The following is a 17,767-nucleotide window of genomic DNA, read 5'->3' as shown; positions in this document are numbered from 1 at the left end:
ACCTCCCTAGACCTGCTGGCCACACTCTTCCTCATGCACCCCAGGACACCATTGGCCTTCTTGGCTACAAGGGCACATTGCTGGCTCATGAGGCACTTCTTGTTCCCCAGCACTCCCAGCTCCTCCTTCACAGAGCTGCTTCCCAGCAGGTCCCTCCTCCCCTGTGCTGCTGCAGGAGGTTGTTCCTCCCTGGGTGCAGGACCCTACCCTTGCCCTTGGTGAACTTCATGAGGTTCCCTCTGCCCAGCTCTCAGCCTGGCCTGGTCTCACTCAGTGGCAGCACAGCCTGAGGGGTGTCTCCACTCCTCCCAGGTTGGTATCAGCAGCAAACTGGCTGAGGGTCCCCCCTGTCCCTTCATCCAAGCAGCTGCTGAACTCCAGCTCAAAGCACAGCAGAGGGAATTGTGCCTTGCTGACAGAAGTTGTTGTGCAGCTGTCAAAGAAGTGCCAGCATTTCATTCAGTTCTTACACTCAGCTGGTTTTCAAAGGAACATCAAAAGCAGGAAAAGAGAGGGCAGCAAGTTTGGATCATTGCTTGCAGGCCCTGCCAGCAGCAGAGAGCAGAGCCCACGTCCTCCACATGGGTTTGAACAACAGAGCCTAAGCTGCTCCTGGAAGTCACAGCAACAAGCAGGTGGCAAGTTGGTCAGAAGATGCTCTCCCAAAGATTTACTTGAAAGCAGAATTCAGTTCTAAGGCAGGAGCTGGTCAGAGATCAGTGGGAAGCAGTCCTGCAGAGGAGGAGCAGTGTGCAGACACTAGAACCAAGCACCCCCAGCCATCACTAAGGAGTGGACACCAGTCAGCCTCTGGCCTTGTAGGAAAGCTCTCTAAGTAATAATTGTTTGGTACCTCTGGGTTTGCTCCCCTCTGTCCAGCTGCAAGGTGGTGCTTGGGATCTCCAAAGGACTACGGAAGTTACATGTAAGCTTTCCCTCTAGGTTAGTGCAGGCCCTGAGCAGCACAACTGGAGAGTCAGCCCCTGGCCAAAGCCTCTCTAGTTAGGAACCACCCTGTCCCCTTGCCTGTCATCTAGCACAAGGAGAAACCCAGTCTGAAGGCACAACCTTCACAGAGCCATAGAAGGGACCTCCAAAGCTCATCCAGTCCAACCCCCCTGCAGTGAGCAAGAACATCCCCAACTAGATCAGGCTGCTCAGAGCCTTGTTGAGCCTGACCTTGAATTCACCTCCAGGCATGGGGCCTCAATTACCTCCCTGGGCAGCCTGCTGAAGTGTTCCACCACACTCATCCTCACATCCAGTCTGTATCTGCTCTGCTCTCATTTCAAACCACTGCCCCTGGTCCTGTCCCTGCAGGCCTTTGCAAACAGTCCCTCTGCAGCCCTCCTGTAGCCCCTTCAGGTACTGGCAGGCTGCTCTAAGGCTCTCCAGAGCCTTCTCTTCTCCAGGCTGAACAACCCCAGCTCCCAGCCTGTCCCTGTAGCAGAGGTGCTCCAGCCCCCTGATCACTGTCATGGTGCTCCTCTGGACCCACTCCATCAGGTCCATGTCCTTCCTATGCTGAGGGCCCCTGTGTTTTGGGAGAGGAACACAGGAATGAGGAAGAAGCTGGATGAAACATCCAAAGCCCCTTCAGCAAGGCATTCCAAAGTAGTGCAGTTGTTGATGGCTCTCAAAACCTGGGCAGCTTCTCCAAGGGGAAGCACCCACATTCACACAGAATTGCTGAGGCTGCAATAGGCCTCTGAGATCAAGTCCAGCCTGTGACCTAACAGCACCACACCAACCAGACCATGTCACTGAGTGCCACATCCAACCTTCCCTTAAACACCTCCAGGGATGCTGACTCCACCACCTCCCTGGGCAGCACATCCCAGTGGCTAATTACCCCTTCCATGAGGAAGTGCCTCCTAACATCCAACCTAAACCTCCCCTGGCACAGGCTCAGGCCATGCCCTCTCACAGCATCAGAGGATGTTAGGGGTTGGAAGGGACCTCCAGAGATCATCAAGTCCACCCCCCCTGCCAGAGTAGGAGCATAGAATCCAGCACAGGTCACACAGGAACACATCCAGACAGGGCTGGAAAGGCTCCAGAGAAGGAGACTCCACAACCTCTCTGGGCAGCCTGCTCCAGGGCTCTGGGACCCTCACAGGGAAGAAGTTCCTCCTCCTGTTGAGGTGGAACCTCCTGGGCTGCAGCTTGCATCCATTGCTCCTTGTCCTATCCCAGGGTGCAGCTGAGCAGAGCCTGGCCCCTGCCTCCTGACCCCCAGCCCTCAGCTATTGAGAGACATTGATCAGATCCCTCTCAGTCTTCTCCTCTCCAGACCAAACAGCCCCAGGGCTCTCAGCCTCTCCTCACAGGGCATGTGCTCTCATCCTGTCACAAGCTGCCTGGGAGAAGAGCCTGACCCCCACCTTACTACAACTTCCCTTCAGGTAGTTGCAGAGGGTGATAAGGGTTTGAAGTAAAGGAACAACCCCACCAAGCCTGGTGGGAGCTGATTTCCCCTTCCTGCCCCCTCTACCACTGCAGCACTCCTCTGATGCTTCCACACCCCCTCCAGCTCCACCACCCACGTGCTACAGCATTGCAGAGTTTCCCCACTGTTGGACTGCAGAAAGCAGCTTGATGGTGCTCCCAAGCTTGTGCCCTCCCTCAGGTGCTTGGAGCCACCTGAGGTCTCCCTGTCCCAAGCAATTCTGCGTCTCAACATGGAGCTAGGAAGCAACAAACCTCTTTTGTTGTTGTTGTTAATCTGCAATGCTCAAGTGCAGTGCACAAACTGGAGATGCTCTATGTGTGCAGCAGCAGCTGGGAAGGTATGCACTGGGACACCACCTGCCTGGTGGAGGAGGGGTTCCTAAGGGCAGCATGAAATGACAAAGTTCATGCAAGCCTACGAGCAAACACATGGCTCTCCTGGAGGTCCCCCAGCCCTGCCTTCAGTAGGCCTACTGCTTTATAGCCATTCACCTGGTGGATCATGGAGACCAGTAATATTGTCATAGAAACAGGCTCTCTGAATAGTCTGAATCTCTAAGGCAGAGAAACAGCAGAAACAGAAAGACAGAAGAGCAGACACACAAAGACACTTCAGTTAGTACAACAGAACAGGGTTAGCAATTGCAAACAGACTTCACTCTGCTCCCAGCAGCCATTAGGCCACACCACATCCCATGCACACTTCCACCACCTGGGCAAGGAGGGGGTTGGATAGGTAGCCCACATCACTTTTGCTCCTCTGCAACACAAAGAGGAGCAGCTCCCCAGACAGCAAAGCTCTTTATCTGCTCTCTGAAAGTGCTCTCTGGAGCCGAGCCAAGAGGGATGCTCAGCAGTAACCTACAGCAGCAGCTCTGCACAAGCTTCACCTCACAGACTCACACAATGGTTTGGCTTGGAAGGGGCCCTTACAGCTCATCCAGCCCAACCCCCTGCAGGCAGCAGGGACAGCTGCAACCAGGGCAGGTGGCTCAGAGCCCCAACCAACCTCACCTGGAATGTTTCCAGGGGTGGGGCTTCCAAGCTGTTCCAGTGTTTGGCCACCCTCATCACAAACCAGCCCTTCCTTCTAGCTAGTCTAGATCTCCCCTCCTTGACTTTAAAGCCAGCACCCTTGGCCTGCTGCAGCAGGCTCTGCTGCAAAGCTTGTCCCCATCTTTCTCACAGGGCCCCTCAGGGTGCTGGAAGACTGCAATCAGCTCTCCCTGGGGCCTCCTCTTCTCCATCTCCTCCTTGAATCAGATGCTCCAGGCTTTAGATACTGTGGCAGGCAAAGATCCACTAATGAATGCACTCTCTGCTGGTGAAAACAAGCCCCTGCTGAGTATCTGTTGGGCTCCTTTTGCTTCCTGGAGGTTTTTTGGGTGAAAATATTGCTAACACTTGAAGCTGCCATGCAGGTGAAGTAGGGCATCAGCAATGTGCAGCTGACAGGAACACACTGAGCTGGGCTCTTTTTTGGATCCAAGCACTGCTGTGGCTGCTACAGGATTCTCTCTGGGGAGAGATGCAGCCTTCCAGGGGGTCACCCACCACTGCACATGAAAACTGTGCTGCTGCTCCCATCAGACCACAGTTTATTGACAGAGCCACCACTAGAGCTGCTCACATTCAGGACTCCACAGCAGCAAGTCCAGCTAAGAGTTTGGGAGAGGATTCTGCTTGAGATTTGACAGAGAGTAACAAGAGGTTGAGTGAGGATCAGTTCAGACAATGAACATGAGAAGCAGCTGCTCAGAAATGGTGCATGTGCAAGGGACCAGAGCTGCACCCCAGCTTCCTCTTGCTTTGGGCACTGGCAGGGGAGAGAAAAGGCTGTAGAGAATTAAATGTGAAGTGGAGGGTGAGAAGGGACAGGCACAAAACACCTCAAACTCATCCAGCAAGGTAAAGTCACCCACAAGCTGTCTGCCCAGAGCAGGCTCTCTTACCATCCTTCCACAGCTCTGCCACAAACTTGTCAGAGGACTGGTGCAGGAGGGTGGCCACGTTGTCGTTCAGGGGGTCCATGTTCTTCATCAGCCACTCATCTGCCTTGTAGTCCACCTGCAGGGCAGCCAAGTTGCACGTCAGCAGAGAAAGCACCAGCCTGAAATGCCCCAGCAGCAAAGCCAGCCTTGGGAACACCACAGTGGTGTTGCACTCCTGTTCTCTTGGCAGTCACAGAATGGTTTGGGTTGGAAGGCACCACCAAAGGTCATCTAAATCCAACCACCCTGCAGCCAGCAGGGACATCCTCCACTAGATCATGCTGCTCAGAGCCTTCTCCAACCTGACCTTGATTATCTCCAGGGATGAGGCCTCCACCACCCCCTGGACAACCTGTCCCAGTGTTCCACCACCCTCATAATAAAGATTTATAGAATGGTTTGGATCAGAAGGGACCTTCAAGATCATCCAGCTCCAGCCCCCTGCCATGGGCAGGGACACCTCCCACCAGCCCAGGCTGCTCAAGGCCTCATCCAGACTGGCCTTCAACACCTCCAGAGAAGGGACATCCACAGCCTGCCTGGGCAACCTGTGCCAGTGCCTCCCCGCCCTCACTGGAAAGAATTTCTTCCTCCTCTCCAGTCTCAATCTCTCCTCTCCCAGCTCAAAGCCATTGTTCCTCATCCTGGCACTCCCAGCCCTTGGCAAAAGTCCCTCCCCAGCTCTCCTGCAGCCCCTTCAGGTACTGGAAGGCTGCTCTAAGGTTTCTCTGAAGCCTTCTCCTCTCCAAGCTGAACAGCTCCAACTCTCCCAGCCTGACCCAAGTTTGAAGCACCACAAGAAGTTATCCTTTTGAAAGGGTCACTGGGAGTTCCCTTCCAGCTTTAGCAGCCTGACTTGCTGCCCACTACCAGCTGGGAACACTTTCAGGGTTATTGCCAGGGTTATTCCCTGTGAAGATGCAAACCCAGCTCCCAGCAGAGACCTAGAGGGCTGCAGCATGAAGGTTTGACTTTCCCTGCAGGAGTTCCACACTTTGTTCTCTCAGGAAAACAAACAAAGCTCTTATCTGGAGTGAAGCAACTCTGTGGTTTGCCACTGAGCTGCAGCTCAGCAGCTGCTAACTCAATGATACCAACTTGGGTTTCATTCCAGCTCAAAAAGGGAGCCCTAAAACTCCAGCTCAAACAGAATCTCTGCATAGAAAACCTTTCTGCCACCACCAGGGCTTTCTATTTTTAACTGAGGGCTTTGGAAGGAAAGGCACTTGGAAATGCTTCCAGCATCCCAGGCTGGAGCAGAGCAGTATCTCAAGAGCTCTTGCAGGACAAGCTGCCTTACAAACTATTCCAGTTTGGGAGGAATAGACATTGGGATCCACTGCAAGATGGGAAATGCCTGCTGACAGGAGCAGCTCTGCAGAGACAGCACTGCAGAATCATGGCATGGTCTGGGTTGGAAGGGACCTCCAAAGCTCAGCCAGTCCAATCCCCCTGCACTCAGCAGGGACACCCCCAAATACATCAGGTTGCTCAGAGCCCTGTGAGCCTCACCTTGAAATCATCTCCAGGCACAGGGCCTCAACCACCTCCCTGGGCAACCTGTTGCAGTGTTCCACCAACCTCAAGGTGCAGAACTTCTTCCTCACATCCAGTCTAAATCTGCTCTGCTCTCATTTCAAACCTTTGCTCCTCCTGTCCCTGCAGGCCTTTGCCAGCAGTCCCTCTGCAGCCTTCTTGCAGCCCCTTCAGGTGCTGGCTGGCTGCTCTAAGGTCTCCCTGGAGTCCTCCCTTCTTTAGGCTGAACAGCCCCAGCTCTCTCAGCCTGCCCCCACAAGGGAGGTTCTCCAGCCCTTTGATCATTTCTGTGGCCTTTCCTGGACCCTCTCCATGGCCTTCCTGTGTTGAGGATTCCAGAGCTGGACCCAGCACTGGGCAGGCAGAGAAATGCCCAGAAGTGGCAGAAAGAAATCATTCTACAGAAGAATTACTTCTGAGTACTCAGGCACTGAGCTGCTTTACTTCCTTCTGATGACTCAAAGGCAATCACAGAATCACCAAGGCTGGAAGAGACCTCAAAGGTCATCGAGTCCAACCTGGCACCACAGACCTCATGACTAGACCATGGCACCAAGTGCCACATCCAATCCCCTCTTGAACACCTCCAGGGATGGGGACTCCACCACCTCCATGGGCAGCACATTCCAATGATGAATGACTCTCTCAGTGAAGAACTTTCTCCTCACCTCCAGCCTAACCCTCCCCTGGCACAGCTTGAGACTGTGTCCTCTTGTTCTGGTGCTGCTTGCCTGGCAGAAGAGACCAACCCCTTCCTGGCCACAACCAACTTTCAGGGAGTTGGAGAGAGCAATGGGGTCTGCCCTGAGCCTCCTCTTCTCCAGGCTAAGCAACCCCAGCTCCCTCAGCCTCTCCTCACAGGGCTGTGCTCCAGACCCCTCCCCATCTCTGTTGCCCTTCTCTGGACACCTTCCAGCAGCTCAACATCTTTCCTAACCTGAGGAGCCCAGAACTGGACACAGGACTCAAGGTGTGGCCTAACCAGTGATGAGCACAGGGCAGGATGAGCTCCCTGCTCCTGCTGGCCACTCTGTTCCTGATGCAGGCCAGGATGCCCTTGGCCTTCTTGGCCACCTGGGCACACTGGTGGCTCCTGTTCAGCCAGCTGTCCATCACTACCCCCAGGTCCCTCTCTGCCTGGCAGCTCTCAGCCACTCTGACCCCAGCCTGTAGCACTGCCTGGGGTTGCTGTGGCCAAAGTGCAGCCCCTGGCACTTGGACTTGTTGAATGCCATCCTGTTGGACTCTGCCCATCTGCCCAGTCAGTCAAGGTCCCTCTGCAGAGCCCTTCTGCCCTCTAACTGACCAACATCTGCTCCCAGCTTGGGGTCATCTGAAAACTTGCTGATGACTGACTCAACCCCCTCATCCAGATCATCAATGAAGATGTCCCTGCCCATGGCAGGGGGTTGGAACAGGATGATTTTTAAGGTCCCTTCCAACCTGAGCTAATCTATGATATCATTTAAGGGGGGTGTGTGTGTGTGATATAGACCAAGTGTTATGGGAAGAGAGGAGAAGAAAGTGAAGGTGGCAGTGACACAGCTTTGCTTCAGGCACTGCTGTCCACTTGGAAACAGGTATTCAGCAGAGACTTAGCAGTGAAATGAAACTGCAATATTTGCTTCACTCAGCATCAGTTTGTCTTTCTGGCTCTGTCTCTTGGGTAACAAGAGCTCCCCCAGAGCTCAGGACAATTGAAGGAGGCCTCCCCCCTGCACAAGTATTGCACAGCTGGGCAGCTCTGCTGCACAGCACTTCCCCAAGCCAGCAGCTCAAGACAAGTGGTTCATGTTTAACCCTTACCTTCCCTGCATAGTGGATGATGCAGAAGTCTGCTTTGTCCTTCAGCTGTCTTGGCTTTTGGAACTTGGAGTGAGTCCCTTGCTCCTGGACCAATTTCTCCACAAATGTCTTGTCAGTAGCTTTAGGGAACCAGCATTCCTCATCCAGCAGTGCCAGCACACCAGGAGGGTTGGCCTGAGATGCAGATGGGTTTCAGCAGGGTTAATATCTCTCATCTAGATCTAAAATGGTCACATTCAACCACACCACTTCCTGCTACAAGGAGAACTTGTCTAAACTGATTCAAAACTGGTCTGAATTAGAGCCAGCTGAGGGGGTTCAATGAAGAGCACTGGGGCTGGTCTAAAGTCATGCCAGAGGCCATGGAGCCAAGAGGCAGAATCCCTGAATGCTAGGGGTTGGAGGGGACACCCTGAGCTTGAGTCCAACCCCCCTGCCAAAGCAAGGGCACCCAGGGCAGGGCACCCAGGAACACAGCCAGCTGGGTACTGGAAGCTCTCCACACCAGGAGACTCCACAACCTCTCTGGGCAGCCTGCTCCAGGCCTCCAGCACCCTCACAACAAACAACTTTCTCCTCCTGCTCAGATCCAACCTCCTGGCTGCCAGTCTGTGCCCACTGCCCCTTGTGCTGTCCCTGGGCACCACTCAGCAGAGTCTGGCCCCAGCCTCTTGCCCCCCACAGCTCCTTTAGCTCTTGCTGAGCATTGCTCAGCTCCCCTCTGGGGCTGCTCTTCTGCAGGCTCTCAGCCCCAGAGCTCTCAGCCTTTGCTCCTCCCAGAGCTGCTCCAGGCCCCTCAGCAGCTTTGCAGCCTCCCCTGGACTCTCTCCAGCAGTTCCCTGTCTCTCCTGAACTGGGGAGCCCAGAAGTGGACCCAGGACTCCAGATGCAGCCTCACTGGGGTGAAGTAAAATGGGAGGAGAACCTCCCTTGACCTGCTGGCCACACTGCTCTGAGGAGGACTGTTGGTCTTCTTGGCCATGAGGGCACCTTGCTGGCTCATGGGGAACTTGTCCACCAGCACTCCCAGGTCAGAGGCTGTTCCTCCCCAGGTGTAGGACCCTACACTTGCCCTTGTTGAACTTCATGAGGTTCCTTCTACCCAACTCTACCTTCCCAGGTCTCTGAATGGCAGCAGAGGCTGCTGAGTTGTCAGCCCCTCAGAGCCCTCCTCAGACTTACAGGCCTCTCAATCAAGTCAATGCAAGGCTGCAGATCCAGTCCAAAGTCAATGAAGTTCCACTCAATGCCCTCTCGTTGGTACTCCTCTTGCTCCAGGATAAACATTGTGTGGTTGAAGAGCTGCTGCAGCTTCTCATTGGTGTAGTTGATGCAGAGCTGCTCAAAGGAGTTCAACTGCAAGGGCAGGAAGCAAGAACAGGTCAGTGGCAGGGTGCAGCACACTTAGAATCACAGAATCAGGGAATCAACCAGGTTGGAAAAGACCTCAGAGATCATCAAGCCCAACCTATGACCCAAACCCTAACACCTCCTGACAACTAAACCATGGCTCCAAGTGCCACATCCAAGCCTTTTATGAACACCTCCAGGGATGGGGACTCCACCACCTCCATGGGCAGCACATCCTAAGGGCCAATCTCTCTTTCAGGGAAGAACTTTCTCCTCACCTCCGGCCTAAACATCCCCTGGCACAGCTTGAGACTGTGTCCTCTTGTTCTGGTGCTGGATAACTGGGAGAGGAGACCAACCCCCACCTGGCTACAACCTCCCTTCAGGGAGTTGGAGAGAGCAGTGAGGTCTCCCCTGAGCCTCCTCTTCTCCAGGCTAAGCAACCCCAGCTCCCTCAGCCTCTCCTCACAGGGCTGTGCTCCAGACCCCTCCCCATCTCTGTTGCCCTTCTCTGGACACCTTCCAGCAGCTCTACATCTTTCCTGAACTGAGGAGCCCAGAACTGGACACAGGACTCAAGGTGTGGCCTAACCAGTGCCGAGCACAGGGCAGGATGGCTTCCCAGCTCCTGCTGGCCACACTGTTCCTGATGCAGGCCAGGATGCCATTGGCCCTCTTGGCCCCCTGTGCACACTGCTGGCTCCTGTTCAGCTGCTACCAACCAGGTCCCTCTCTGCCTGGCTGCTCTCAGCCACTCCAACCTTAGAAGGCAATTCCTCAAATTCCACACTCCAGTGGGTAATGCCTGGCACACAGCTTGGGTTCCCTGTCACACAGAGTTCACCCAAGGTGTGGCAGGAGAAGCCATCACCTACAGGAGAATGATCTAGACTGAAATAGGACTTTTGGGCACTGCAGCTTAGGCTTGTCAAGGAATTTGAATGCTGCAAACCAAAATCCTCCTGCAGCTGGGAACCTGCACTGAGTAGCTTTACAGTCAATAGTCACAGAATGGGTTGGGTTGGAAGGGACCTCAAATCTCATGCAGGTTCAATCCCCTGTCCCATGCAGGGACACCTCCCACCAGCCCAGGTTGCTCAGGGCCTCATCCAGCCTGGTCTGGAACACCTCCAGGCAGGGGACATCTACCACCTCCCTGGGCAGCCTGTGCCAGTGTCTCCCCACCCTCACTCTAAACAATTTCTTCCTCCTCTCCACTCTCAATCTCTCCTCTCCCAGCCATTGTTCCTCCTCCTGTCACTCCCAGCCCTTGTCCGAAGTCCCTTCCCAGCTCTCCTGGAGCCCTTCAGGTACTGGAAGGCTGCTCTAAGGCTCCCTGGAGCCTTCTCTTCCCCAGGCTGAACAGCCCCAGCTCTCCCAGCCTGGCCCCACAGGGGAGGTTCTGCAGCCCTCTGATCATCTCTGTGGCCTCCTCTGGAGCCTCTCCAGCAGCTCCAGGTCCTTCTTTGTGTTGGGGGCACCAGAAGTGCTGCAGGTGGGGTCTCACAGGAGTTGTGAGAGGGCAGTGTTTGGAAGTACCTCAAAGATCTCAAAGCCAGCAATGTCCAGGATGCCGATGAAGCTCGCCCCCTGGCGCTTGGTCCTGTCCAGGGCTTTGTTGATGCGGTGCACCAGCCAGCGGAAGAGCCGCTCGTAGGTGGCCTTGGCCAGGGCCTCCACTGCAAAGTCTGCCTGAGGAACCCACACACAGCAGTCAGTACCTAGGGGCACTCAGCCAAAGCACACAGAGCCACAGGAGCAGAGGAGCAGAGGGGTTGGAAGGGACCTCTGGAGATCATTGAGTCCAAGCCCCCTGCCAGAGCAGGACCATAGAATCCAGCACAGGTCACACAGAACACATCCAGACAGGGCTGGAAAGCCTCCAGAGAAGGAGACTCCACAACCTCTCTGGGCAGCCTGCTCCAGGGCTCTGGGACCCTCACAGGGAAGAAGTTCCTCCTCATGTTGAGGTGGAACCTCCTGGGCTGCAGTTTCCATCCATTGCCCCTTGTCCTATCCCAGGGTGCAGCTGAGCAGAGCCTGGCCCCTGCCTCCTGACCCCAGCCCTCAGCTATTGATAGACATTGATCAGATCCCTCTCAGTCTTCTCCTCTCCAGACTGAACAGCCCCAGGGCTCTCAGCCTCTCCTCCCCAGGCAGTGCTGCAGTCCCTTCAGCAGCCTTGGAGCCCTCCCTTGGACTCTCTCCAGCAGATCCCTGTCCCTCCTGAGCTGGGGAGCCCAGCACTGGATGCAATATTGCAGGTGAGGTCTCAGCAGGGCAGAGGAGAGGGGGAGGAGACCCTCCCTGGATCTGCTGGCCACACTCTTAATGCCCCCCAGGATCCCATAGGCCTTCTTGGCCCTCAGGGCACATTCCTGTCCCAGGCAGAACCTGTTGTCCCCAGCACTCCCAGGTCCCTCTCCAGGGGGCTGCTCTCCAGCAGATCACCTCCCAGCCTCTACTGCTGCAGTTTTTATTCCTTCCCAGAGGAAGGACTCTGAAGGTACCACAGCTCAGACAGGAGAGGCTGAGTGGAGGTAGTAGCAGTGAGGCATGAAAACAAGCAGCAGAAGCAGGCTGGGGGTTGATCCATGGCATGACAAGGCTGGGCTGCAGCTGCTCCCTGCAAACCCCAAGCTGCATGCTTGACACAGCAATGGCATGAAAGGAGGAAGCCAGCAGAGGGCAGGGAAAGGGAAGGTTTTTCCTCCTTTGCCATAGATTCTTGCTGGGATTCCTCCTTCAGGTGGTTGCAGCACACACCTGATCCCAGCTCCCCCTGCTGAGAACTGCTGAGGGTGAGGCAGAGGCTCCTGCAGCACTTACCTGCTCCTTGGTCTGGGCCTTCTGCACGTAGTCCCTGCCCACCTTGATGCGGGGGGTGAGGATGGCCCTGGTGAACTCCATCACGTTCATCCCCAGCAGATGGCAGAGTTTCTGTGCGACTGGGAAGAGAGGAAGCAAGAGGAGCTCTGGGATCCCCCGCAGCAGCAGTGCCACCGAAGCCAGCCCCTGGCAAAGCCTGCCGTCAGCCAGCTGCAAATCCCAGCTGCTGCTGGCTCCTGCAGCCCAGGAGATCTGCCTCTGGGTCTGCAGAGGGGGCTGGCAGTCCCCCCAGCAGCACACCACTGGAGCTCCTCTGGGGAGTCTGGGAGACCCCCTGGTGCCTGGGAGATCCCAGCCCAGCTACATCTGTCATGTGAAAAGGGAAGGGAAGGCTGAGGACATCACACAGGGAGCAGTGCCCTGTGCTGGGCCCTGGGGAGGCCACACCTCCAACCCTGGGGGCAGTTTTGGGTCCCTCACTCCAAGAAGGACACTGAGGGGCTGGAGCAGGTCCAGAGAAGGGAAACAAAACTGGGGAAGGGTCTGGAGAACAGGGCTGGGGAGGAGCAGCTGAGGGAGCTGGGGGGGTTTAGTCTGGAGCAGAGGAGGCTGAGGGAGACCTCCTTGCTCTCTGCAGCTCCCTGAGAGGAGGTTGCAAGGAGGTGAGGGTTGGGCACTGCTCCCTAGTCTCAGGTGATGGAAGGAGAGGAAATGGCCTGAAATTGTGCCAGGGGAGGCTGAGGTTGGAGAGGAGGAAAAATGTCTTTGCTACAGGAGTGGTCAGGGATTGGCAGAGGCTGCCCAGGGAGGTGGTGGAGTCCCCAGCCCTGGAGGGGTTCCAGAACCCTGTGGCCATGGCACTTGGGGCCATGGTTTGATGGCCATGGAGGAGCTGGGTTGCTGGTTGCACTGGGTGATCTTAGAGGGCTTTCCCAGCCCAACTCAAACAATTCTAGGACTTTCTGAACTGCATCAGACTGCACACTGGTGAGAAGCTGTGCAGCAGCTCAGGCAGTGTCAGACTGCAGCAGAGCACAGTTGAAGCTGCATACAGCAGGGATTTGTACTGGGTTAGGGAGAAGCACAGAATGGATGAGGCTGGAAAAGACTTCCAAGATCAAAGTCCAACCACTACCCCAGCACTGCCAGGGCACCACCAACCCACAGCCCTCAGCACCACATCTGCACAGCTCTGAAACCCCTCCAGGGATGGGGACTCCACCACTGCCCTGGGCAGCCTGGGCCAGGCCCTGACAACCCTTTGCAGCAGAAATTGCTCCTCATGTCCAACCTAAACCACCCCTGGGGCAACCTGAGGCCATTTCCTCTTGTTCTGCCAGAACCTGAGCAGCAGCAGCAGGTCACTCTTCACCCAGCAGGAGCTGTGCTGGTGCCACACTCTGAGACGTGTCCCCCCCAGCGCTGCTCTGCACTGCTGCTGCCAGAAGCCTTTCCACAGAGCTCCACAGCAGCCTGGGTGTTTATGATCCCAAAAGGGAAAGTGACACTGGAGGTATTTTTAGGCCTGGGGAAGTGCTGCCCTTCAGCAGGAAGCCCTCCACACCATCCACTAAGTGCTTAAACTCCTTGTCCCTGTCACCTGACAGCTCCTTGCTTGGCTCTCAGCATGAAAAGAGCTATTTTTACAAGCCAGCAGTGGAAAGTGGATTTGCATGCCAACAGAGAAAAGCTTCCTCTGCACTGTATGTTTTCTGGGGGGGAGGGGGTAGGTTGCTGGTTTTTAAAAGCCACCAGCTTGCTTTTAGTGCTGAGATTCTCTGTGTGTCCACTGAGTCATTAGAAGGGTTCAGGAATCAATAGAGAACAGAAGGCAGCACCACAAATGGAGCAATCCTTCCACTGCAGCTGCACACAGGAACACTCCACAGCATCATTCTGGCTGGAAAGCACCTTCAGGCTCATCCAGTCCAACCATCCTCTAACAAGGCTGCAGCCAAACCATGGCCCTCAGCATCTCTGCCATCTCCTAAACACCTCTCAGGGATGGGCATCCAACCACCTGCCTGGGCAGCCTCTGCCAGGCTTTGAGATCCCTTTCACAGAAGAATTTTCTTCTGCTGTCCAACCTCACCCTCCCCTGACAGGACTAAGGCCAATCTGAGCAGTCAGGAAGGTGAAGCAAAGAGAAGAGCTCTGCAGCTCAGACCGGGAGCAGCCCAGAGCAGCAAGGTCGTTCCTGGGGTGGTGCCTGCCCTGGCCTGCTGCACACAGATTGGCTGCAACCACAGAATCTGCAACTGTTTGCCTTGGAAAAGTGCTCTAAGGCCATCCAGGCCAACCAGCAACCCAACCCCACCATGGCCAGCAAACCAGCTCCCCAGCTGCCATGGTCACACCTTTCTGGAACCCCTCCAGGGCTGGGGACTCCACCACCTCCCTGGGCAGCCTCTGCCAGTCCCTGACCACTCCTGCAGCAAAGGCATTTCTCCTCCTCTCCAACCTCAGCCTCCCCTGGCACAATTTCAGGCCATTTCCTCTCCTTCCATCACCTGAGACTAGGGAGCAGAGCCCATCCCCCACCTGACTCCAACCTCCTCTCAGGGAGGTGCAGAGAGCAATGAGGTCTCCCTCAGCCTCCTCTGCTCCAGGCTAAACCCCCCCAGCTGCTCCTCCCCAGCCCTGTTCTCCAGACCCTCCAGCAGCTTCATTGCTCTCCTCTGGACACACTTCACCCCCTCAGTGTCCTTCTTGGAATGAGGGACCCAAAACTGAGCCCAGGATTCAAGGTGTGGCCTCACCAGTGCTGAGTGGAAGGGCACAATCCCTGCCCCCTCCTGCTGGCCACACCATTGCTGATCCAGGCCAGGCTGCAGCTGGGCACACTGCTGGCTCACCTTCAGCTGCTGTCAGCATCCATCCCTTTTCCACCAGGCAGTTTCCAGTCACTCTGCCCCACGTGAGGCCAGTGACTGCCAAACTCTAACCCATACCCACTGCTGGGAGCCCTCTGGGAGCAGGCCACTGCCCTGCCAATGACACCAGTTGTGGACTAGCAATTGAGGACCATTAGGGAAGAGGCCACAGACAGAACTGAGAGCTGTGCATCTGCAGCAGGCCCTGTCCATGCCAGCTGCTCCTGCTCTTCCCAAGCCACTTCCCAAAGCTGCCTTGCTCAAAGAGCCTGTAAGAGGCTGGCACTGAAGTACCAAAGCAGACCAGCTGAGACCTGTGTCAGAAGGCCTCTCTTTGTGTGTGTGTGTGTGGCTGCACTCCTCAGGAAGCTGCTGGCACTGCAGCTGGATGAATCCAAGCCCAGCCATGCCATCATGCCACAGGCTTTCCTACACACAGCATTCTGGTGTCCAAACCATTCCCCTGGGGAAGTTGTGCTTGGCTGCAGGGCTCTTATTGTTGGCAAGGAAAGTGCTGCCAAGAACCAAAGCAAACAAAATGATTTAATCCTGCACTCCTTCCTAGGCCTTAAGACTTTGGAGATGATAATAGACAGGGCTCCAAGTGAGACACTCCCTCAAAGCCCAGCAGCATTCATGCCAACAGCATCACTGCTGCTGCTGGATAGCTCTGTGGGACAGGAATGGAAGAGCTTTACTGAGTGCTTGTTGGCTACTGCCACAGCTGTCGTGGCCTCTTCTGGCACAGAAGGCTCTGGAGGAAGTGGAGAAGCCTGCTCTGCACTTTCAGAGCTATGCACTAAGAAAGCTACAGCTCAGCTGCAAGGGAGGCCAAGAAACGTGAGCAACTCACCAGTGTTCTCTGGCATGGAAGCCTGGTCGGTGTTCCTCTCCTTCTTAAAGGAGATGTTTCCAAACTGCAGCACTGAAGACACCACTTTCAGCATTGCTGTGGTAACAAGAGACAAACCACAGAGTTACTGCATGCTGGGGGCTGAAAGGGACCCCTGGGGATCAGCCAGTCCGACCCCCTGCTCCAGCAGGGCACCCCCAGCAGCTTGCCCAGGAGCACAGTGCCCAGCTGGGCTTGGAAGCTCTCCACACCAGGAGACTCCACAACCTCTCTGGGCAGCCTGCTCCAGGCCTCCAGCACCCCCACAACGAGGAATCACAGAATGGCTTGGGAGGGACCCCAAAGATCAGCCAGTTCCAACCCCCTGCCATGGGCAGGGACACCTCCCACCAGCCCAGGCTGCTCCAGGCCTCATCCAGCCTGGCCTTGAACACCTCCAGGGAGGAGACATCCACAACCTCCCTGGGCAGCCTGTGCCAGTGTCTCCCCACCCCCACTGTCAAGAATTTTTTCCTCATCTCCAGTCTCAATCTGCCTTCTTCTAGCTCAAAGCCACTGCCCCTTGCCCTGTCACTCCAAGCTCTTCTCCAAAGTCCAAAGTCCAGAGTAGGAGTTGAGAAGGAGCTAAAGCTTGTACTGCACTTTTGGCCAGTGGCTTCATTCCCAGATTCACAGAACAGTTTGAGTTAGAAGGGACCTTTAAGATTCATCCAGTTCCAACCCCCTGCCATGGGCAGGGACACCTCCCACCAGCCCAGGCTGCTCAAGGCCTCATGGAGATGGCCGTGAACACGACCAGGGAGGGGACAGCCACAACCTCCCAAGGCCATCTCTAGCTCATGGCAGCCAAACACCTGCTGCAGGCTGTCCAGGACCCTCCAGCACGAGTAACTTTGGTGCCATTAATTAGCAGGGGTGTGCCAGAGGGCAAAAGTGGACTTTGAGGAGCCAAGAGGCTGGGTGACTTACACAAGATCTCCTCGTGGGAGAAGCCCATGATGTGCATGGCCTCCATGGTCTCCTGGAAGTTATCCTTGTCCTGCTGCCCAGGAATGGGGATGTAGCCATTGGATAAAAACCTGTAGTTGTTAAATCCTTCCAGCAGCAGGTCAGCTGTATCAGGGAGAAGGGGAGAGGCAGGAATGTAAGCTCAAGAAGTGCTGCTCACAGCCACCTGTGCTCTGCTCTCACTGCAAGCACAAACTCTGCCTTATGCAAGCAGCTCTCACAGATGGCTGGGAGTCAGCAGAGCCCCTTCTGGAGCTCTAAAACTGAATGTGCCTTAAAAGCTGAGGCCAGATTCCCAGAATCTCTCTCTGTAGCTCCACATTAGCTGTTTAATGCATTCAGCCTGACAACAGAGCCTTCCCCCAGTCAGATCTAGCAGGATCTCAAATCCCTGCTTGGAATAGATAGCCTAAAGGAAGCAGCTCTGTGGAAAGGGAACAGAGAGAGGCAGAAATGGAGTTAGGAGCTGATCATTACCACATCAAGGATGCTGCACACCAGTTTCTCTCACACAGGAGGAAAAAGAGTTGATCAGCTCTCTGAAGTCTGCTCCTTCATAGAGTTTCTCTTATCACAGCCTACCAGAAGTCCCCAGTTATCAGAGGGGAAAAGGCAAAATCAAAGAGCAGAAGATAGCCAACATCTTGCTGAGCTTGCTGGGAGGGCTGGGGACAGCTGCAGAGTTCACAGCTTCACAGAGTGCATTGGGTTGGAAGGGACCTCAAAGGGCATCTTGACCAACCCTCTGCAGTCAGCAGGGACACTTCCAACTGCTGCCTAGGGCCACATCAAGTTTGACCCTCAGTGTCTCCAGGGATGAGGCCTCAACCAGCTCCCTGGGCAACCTGTGCCAGAGTCACCACTCTCACTGTGCAGAACTTCCTCCTGATGTCCAGCCTAACTCTGCCCTGCTCCAGTTTCAAACCATTGCCCTTTGTCCTATCCCCACAGCCCTCCTGAACAGTCCCTCCCCAGCCTTCCTCTAGGTCCCCTTCAGGTCCTGGAAGGCTGCTCTAAGGTCTCCCTGGAACCTTCTCTTCTCCAGGCTGAACAACCCCAACTCTCTCAGC

At 55.5% G+C, this 17,767-nt stretch overlaps 1 protein-coding gene across 1 annotated transcript in view; it reads right to left on the bottom strand.

Moving 5' to 3' along the window:
- Positions 1-16,785, bottom strand: part of MYH10 (myosin heavy chain 10) — a 60,279-nt gene extending 43,494 nt beyond the window's left edge. The window contains exons 1-7 of the mRNA XM_068151615.1: positions 16,659-16,785; positions 15,690-15,785; positions 11,964-12,082; positions 10,674-10,826; positions 8,967-9,140; positions 7,785-7,958; positions 4,404-4,518 (exon numbers count right to left, since the gene is read on the bottom strand). Coding sequence (XP_068007716.1) covers positions 4,404-4,518; positions 7,785-7,958; positions 8,967-9,140; positions 10,674-10,826; positions 11,964-12,082; positions 15,690-15,785; positions 16,659-16,704 — 877 coding nt within the window. The 5' untranslated portion in view covers positions 16,705-16,785. The remainder of the gene's footprint in view (positions 1-4,403; positions 4,519-7,784; positions 7,959-8,966; positions 9,141-10,673; positions 10,827-11,963; positions 12,083-15,689; positions 15,786-16,658) is intronic.
- Between the last annotated feature and the right edge of the window lie 982 nt (positions 16,786-17,767).

Source organism: Melanerpes formicivorus, unplaced genomic scaffold (assembly GCF_026170545.1).
Source record: "Melanerpes formicivorus ecotype bairdi unplaced genomic scaffold, bMelFor1.0.p_v2 SCAF_21, whole genome shotgun sequence".
NCBI lineage: Eukaryota > Metazoa > Chordata > Aves > Piciformes > Picidae > Melanerpes > Melanerpes formicivorus.
This window is presented reverse-complemented; position numbering and strand designations above follow the sequence as displayed.